Source organism: Lolium rigidum, chromosome 6, assembly GCF_022539505.1.
Source record: "Lolium rigidum isolate FL_2022 chromosome 6, APGP_CSIRO_Lrig_0.1, whole genome shotgun sequence".
Lineage (NCBI taxonomy): Eukaryota > Viridiplantae > Streptophyta > Magnoliopsida > Poales > Poaceae > Lolium > Lolium rigidum.
The window spans coordinates 73,513,348-73,519,039 of record NC_061513.1 but is presented as its reverse complement, the minus strand read 5'-3'; the positions used below and the strand labels follow the sequence as shown (position 1 = coordinate 73,519,039).

Sequence of the window (5,692 nt, the reverse complement as noted above, 5' to 3'; positions counted from 1 at the left end):
TCCGATTTGCTGCAAAGGCATCGCTAGCGAAAAAAAAAGTGTGAAAAATTGAGCTCGCGGGTCTCGACGTGTGGCACGGCCGCTTTTGATCCGGACCGAACCCGTCCCGAGGATGTCGCTTTGGAGTTTGGACCGTGCAAACATGGAACGGAACGAAAGGCGGCACATTGACCAGGTCAGAGCCGCGGCCGCAGCAAAGCTACCGGCGAAAAAGACTGGGCGCAACAGGACGACAGGATACATCCATACAGATACAGTACAGATACGGCGTAGGAGTATGATGGAATCTCCACCGAACGACGGAACTCAGGCCTGTGTGTGGGTGGACAGGGACCATGCAATGGAAGATTCACAACCAAGTCGTCCCCCCGGGAGATAATTTAAGGAGAGAACAAACTAGGTGGATCTGTCTGCCGAATAATTGAGGCGTAAATTTACAGGAGATCGAGCTAACACATGCGTCGCTGTCAACAAGAGGGTGACACGAGCCGCGGGAGATGCAAGATGCAAGATACCGGGGCCCGGCCGAAGAAGATTCTTGGGAGGTAGCTGATGGCCCGTTAATCCCCATTGGATCCAGGGATAAAGAACGGTGCGAGAGACCACCAGCTTAAGCAACCGCGCGTCATGTTATTGGACTTTTCGCGGCCGACCTGGAACAAGACAACAAGTGGAGGAGTCTAGAGTGCAACCACCAGCTCACTCTGTTCCTCCAGCTCGAGCTCCAATGAGAGTGAGCTGCTACGGGTAATGCTCACCCAATTTCATATGGAAAATATCGGAGAAAACAATTCAGTATAAGCCAAGAAAAAAATGTCTTAAACATAGAGGCACCGAACAACAATCACACACTTTGTCTCGTTATCAAAGAGAGGGTTCCTTATTCATGAAGCAACAGACGCCGAAAAGGCTACAAAAGAGTGGAGCTGCCACAAAGCTAATCCTCCCAAGCGCTAATGGAAACAATGAAGCTCTTATTTCTTTCTTACAGCGACACCTTCCCAAACTTATGTGATGATATGCTCCCAATCATGGCTTACACAACTAAAAATAGCTACTCCCAAATTATTCATCATAAGAACCACTTATTACTTATTTCCTTCCCAAACTCGCACACCCCCAACAACCTGCGGATCCCATGGATTATCTTCCTCCGATCTGTTCGTCTGCACCCATCCATCCAGGTCCAAAATAACCAACCAATATATCACCACACAAAAGAACACCTAACGCTGCTGCTCATTTCTCCTACCTCTAGCTAACATCTACCTAGCGGTGCTAACAATAATAATTGTAAATATGCTTCTTAGATATTATAGTAACCGGGGTGGAGAGATCAGAAGATGCATGTTGGCTGAGACGCAATTCGCATCTCAGTACGTCCACTCCTGAGGCAGATTGACCTCGCAGGCCACGGCGAGCGGCGGAGAATGCGCCGCGGCCGCCGCTGCTGGAGCATTGACATTGTTCTGCTCGCGCCTCTGGCTCGCCTGCATCGCGTTGCTCCGGTTCACCAGTGCCTCTGCGAGGAATTCGAAATTCTATTAATGGCCATTCATTCATAAGATGCAAGTACAAATCAAATGATTAGTGCTGTTAATTGTAGTAGTAATTGAGGAGGAACACAATCAATTACCGTGATCTACGACGAATCCGCCGGGGTAGCAGGGCCGTGCGCCGAGGTCCTCGACATTGAGGTTGAGCGCCTGGACGACGCGCGCCGGGAGGAGAACGCTGGAGCAGCCTGGAGGGAGGACGAGCGGAGCCACAGGATTTTTAGCCAAAAACGAAACGAGGGAGGCACAGGCAAAAGAAGCGTGAGCGGGAGAGAAGAGGACGGACGGCTGCACGCACGCACCTTGTTTCTTCCTGGGCTCGGCGGGTGCGCCGGCCTGGCGCGGTATGAAGACGCCGGTGCCGGCGCACTCGCGCTTGGCCCCGGGCGGGGTGAGGAACACGGCGCGCATGCCGGCGTTGGTGGAGGCGGGCGCGGGGGGCTGGTTCGGGGCCTGCTTCTGCAGCGGCGGCCAGGCGGACGGGCCCAGGCCGAGCGGCGAGTAGTCGTTGGCGGCGCCGCCCCACGCCATGGCCATGGCCAGCTGCTGGTGCTTCATCACCTGCTGCTGCTTCAGGAGGTGGAACTGCAACGCGGAACACACGGAGCGTTAGGAGACGGTGGAGGGACAATCCCATCTACCAGGAGAAACGGAGCGGTTGGACATCACGGTGCATGACGGATAGAGAGAGGGAGAGGAACTTACGCGAGCGATTTGCGCCTGGCGCTGGGCGTGCGAGGTGTACTGGTAGTTGCTGCCGGTGGTGGCGGGCTTCGGGGCGGGGAGCAGCGGCGCGGCGTGCTTCGGCGGCGGCGGCGCGACGGCGGCGTTGGGCTTGGGGACGGGGATGCTGCCGGTGGTGGGCGGCAGGCGGGCCACCTGGCCGGCGGCCTCGTGCAGCAGGTCCCACGGGTCGGCGGGCTGCTTGTCGAGCGGGGACGAGGGCGGGGAGCTGACCTGCGAGGCGGCGCCGGTGGGGCTGTCCTCCCCGGAGGCGTGCAGGCCGCAGAGCGTGGACTGCGGAGACCCGGCCACGACCTCCCCCTGGAATTCGGAGAACAAATCCTCATCAGATGGTGCCAAACGGAAAAAACAGAGATCCGAAACACGAACAGTGGAACCAACCAACGAACCTTGTTAGCAATGGCGCCGTCGCAGTCGAGGCCGGCCATGCGGCGGGAGAGGCCGCCGACGAGCGCGTCCTCCTCGTCGCTGTCGCTCCTGGCGGCGGCGGCGGCCGCGGCGGCGGCCTTCTCGTCGGCGAAGAAGTCGTCGTCGAGGAACTCGTCCGGGAGCCAGAAGCCGGCGGCCGCGGCGTCGAACTCGTCCGCCATTTCCGCCCACGAGGAGAGCAAGCGTGGAGGGAACAACCCCCTACCGGATTATTATAGGGCGAGGACAGCAATTACCGCTGGGTGAAGATATAATTATGGGCGAGACGTAGAGGTTGATGGCGCTGGCTCTCTCTATCTATCTGGCCAAGTACTGGGCTCCCCTCGTCGGCCGGCCTTGTGGCAGAGTATATTATCTCCCGGACGGAGAAAGGCGGCGGCGGGGAGGGAGGAGGAATGTCAAGGACGGCGAGCCGATGTGGAGGTCAAAGGAGGGGGTGCGGGCGGTTTATAAAGCGGGGGATGGTAGGGTAGGGTAGGGCAGGGCAGGGAGCGGGACGAAAATTTACCGAGGAGCAAGGGTGGGATTAGCGGTGGTGGTGGCGCCGGTGTGTTTGTTGTGCTTTCCGCGTGGTTTTTTACCTTAACTAGGGCATGGTTAAGTATGGCGAAGGACCTAAATTAAGCAGACTCTTATTATTTGCGCAATGGGAAGAGGTAGATTATACACTGGGCAGGGTTAAGTTTGGGAGAGATTAATAACTCATCCGTTTCGGCTGAGCTCGCAGCCTGGCTGGAGATTTGGTGTGTCTCTTCTCTATTTTCACACCATCTTCAGCGGTGGACCGCATTTTAGACAGCTAATACACTGCTTATTGAGATCTTTTTAGATTTTCAGCTGATAGTAGGAGCGGTCCAGATCAGTTTGCGGTTGCCAGCGGTCCCAACGGTACTCTGCCTTTGGTCAACACCCACGCAATTTATGCAATTTCCATGTCAACATTTTAAAGGCTAAATAATTTAGTGCAACGGTTGTGGCAACGGCGGTGGGATCGGAGACCTCTTGACGGAAGTGGTGTCCGTTATGATCTCGGGCAAAGCGGGAGTTACCGTGGTCTACACGTAACGAACTAGGGCACGAGCAGCAACCGAAAGAGAGTGAACAGCGAGAATAGTGACCGGCTGGAGGAACCGAAGCGGACAAATACTCACCGAATACACTAGATTTGTGAGAGATTAACTCACCCGTTTTCAGCTAAGCTCGCATGCTTGCAAGAAATTTCGGTGGACCGCATATTAGACAGCTAAACTATTTATTAGATTGGTGTTGTTTTCGACGGATAGTGGGGCGGTCCAGGTCAGTTTGCGGTTGCTAGCTCTCCTATATATACAGTCGAAATGGAGAAATTGCCGGAGAAATATATTGCATGTAACTAAAGGATAGTGGAGCGGTCCAGGTGAGTTTGTGGTTGCCAATGGTCCCAACGGTACACCGCATTTGGTCCGCATCCATGTAATTTTGCGCAATTTCCATGTCCAAATTGTAAACGTTAAGTAATTCATTGCAACGGTTGAGGCCACGGGTCATTGATACACCTTCGAGGGTTTATTCTCGATAGCAGTTAAGGCCACGGTGATTGGATATGTGGCCTCGTAATGGGGGTGGTTTTCGTTATGGTATCGGGCAAAGCGGGCGTTACCGTGGTCTCCAAGTAACGAACTAGGGCACGGACGGCGGCTGGAAGAGTGTGAAGAGGCGGCAGAGTGACTGGCTATCGGACTAGAACCGGACAAGTACTTGCTCGAGATATCCGCTGGGCTGTAAAAACCAACCTAAATTTTGGGTGAAAATGCGTCGAGACGGACATATCCATGGGTTGCATTTCACTTACAGGACGTCGTTTGGCATCCATATATTCTTGCCCCGCGGATAGCAACGGTCGTGTTATGTCCGTTTGCGGATCGCGGTTGGAGATGGCCTTGGTGTGAAATATGTACATCCTACTTCTTCGTCTCCGGGACGGATGTGGTGTTTTCGACCCTCTCGGCGACTTTCCGTCCGCACCAACAACGTCAAGCCTACTCAGGGAAGAGCGACGCGCCATCGACACGGTCTAGAGGTTGAAAATGAAGGGCTTCTCAAAGATCTCGTTGTTATTTTCATTTTTCTTAAACTGCTTTGTACTGCTCGATATTTCTTTTAATGGCAGTGTCGCAAAAAAATACGTACCAAATACTTCCTTGATACAGTGATTTATTGTTTTGGCATTGCGTTCGTAATGTCAGCCCCACTGGCACCCACCCCACACGAGGCTCGTAAATGGCAGATGAACAAATACTTAGCTACGCAGCAAACGCCGAGCGATCTACTAGACACCTGGGCTGCACGCTGGCCGTTCACCAAAATGGTTTCACGCGGAGGAGAAGAGCGGGCCCTGCTCGAGGGCGTGATTCGGGAAAGGCGCGTGCGTTCGGGCGGCCAGCACTGAACTGTTTGTCGAGTCTGGCTCTGGCGGGCGTCGGGCCAAAGCTGTTCGTGGCGATTCATGTTGGCAGCAGTAATTTCGAGCGGCCGGATTGAGATTCGTGAGGACCGCGGGATGGGGAGGCGCGCGCCAGTTTTGGCTGAGCTAGCAGGCTGGCAGGAAATTTTGTGTGTTTCGCCTCTCTTTTACACCATGGACCGCATTTTAAACAGCTAAACTATTTATTACTAAGATTTTCTTGTGATTTTGGTGGATAGTGAAGCGGTCCAGGTCAGTTTGCGGTCGCCAGCGGTCCCAATTGTGCTCTGTATTTGGTACGCAGCTTTGCAATTTTACGTAATTTTCATGTCCATATTTTTAAGTTAAATAATTCAATGTGATAGTTGTGGCAACGGTGGTGGTATCTGTGACCTCGGAGAGATGAGAGCGGTGTCCGTTATGGTCTCTCACAAAGTGGGGGGCACCATGGTATCCATGGATCGAACTAGGGCATGGGCAAGGGGGCTGGCTGGAAGAGTGAAGATGCAGCTGACTGGAG

The 5,692-nt window shown here is 54.1% G+C and overlaps 1 protein-coding gene across 1 annotated transcript; it reads right to left on the bottom strand.

Annotated features, from left to right (window-relative positions):
* Positions 1–861: 861 nt before the first annotated feature.
* LOC124665740 (myosin-1-like) lies at positions 862–3,028 on the bottom strand. The gene is made up of 5 exons (XM_047203125.1): positions 2,690–3,028; positions 2,262–2,600; positions 1,859–2,141; positions 1,637–1,744; positions 862–1,522 (listed from the first exon to the last, which is right to left on the bottom strand). The coding sequence occupies exons 1-5, from the start codon at positions 2,888–2,890 to the stop codon at positions 1,374–1,376; spliced, it is 1,080 nt and encodes a 359-aa protein (XP_047059081.1). The 5' UTR covers positions 2,891–3,028; the 3' UTR covers positions 862–1,373.
* Between the last annotated feature and the right edge of the window lie 2,664 nt (positions 3,029–5,692).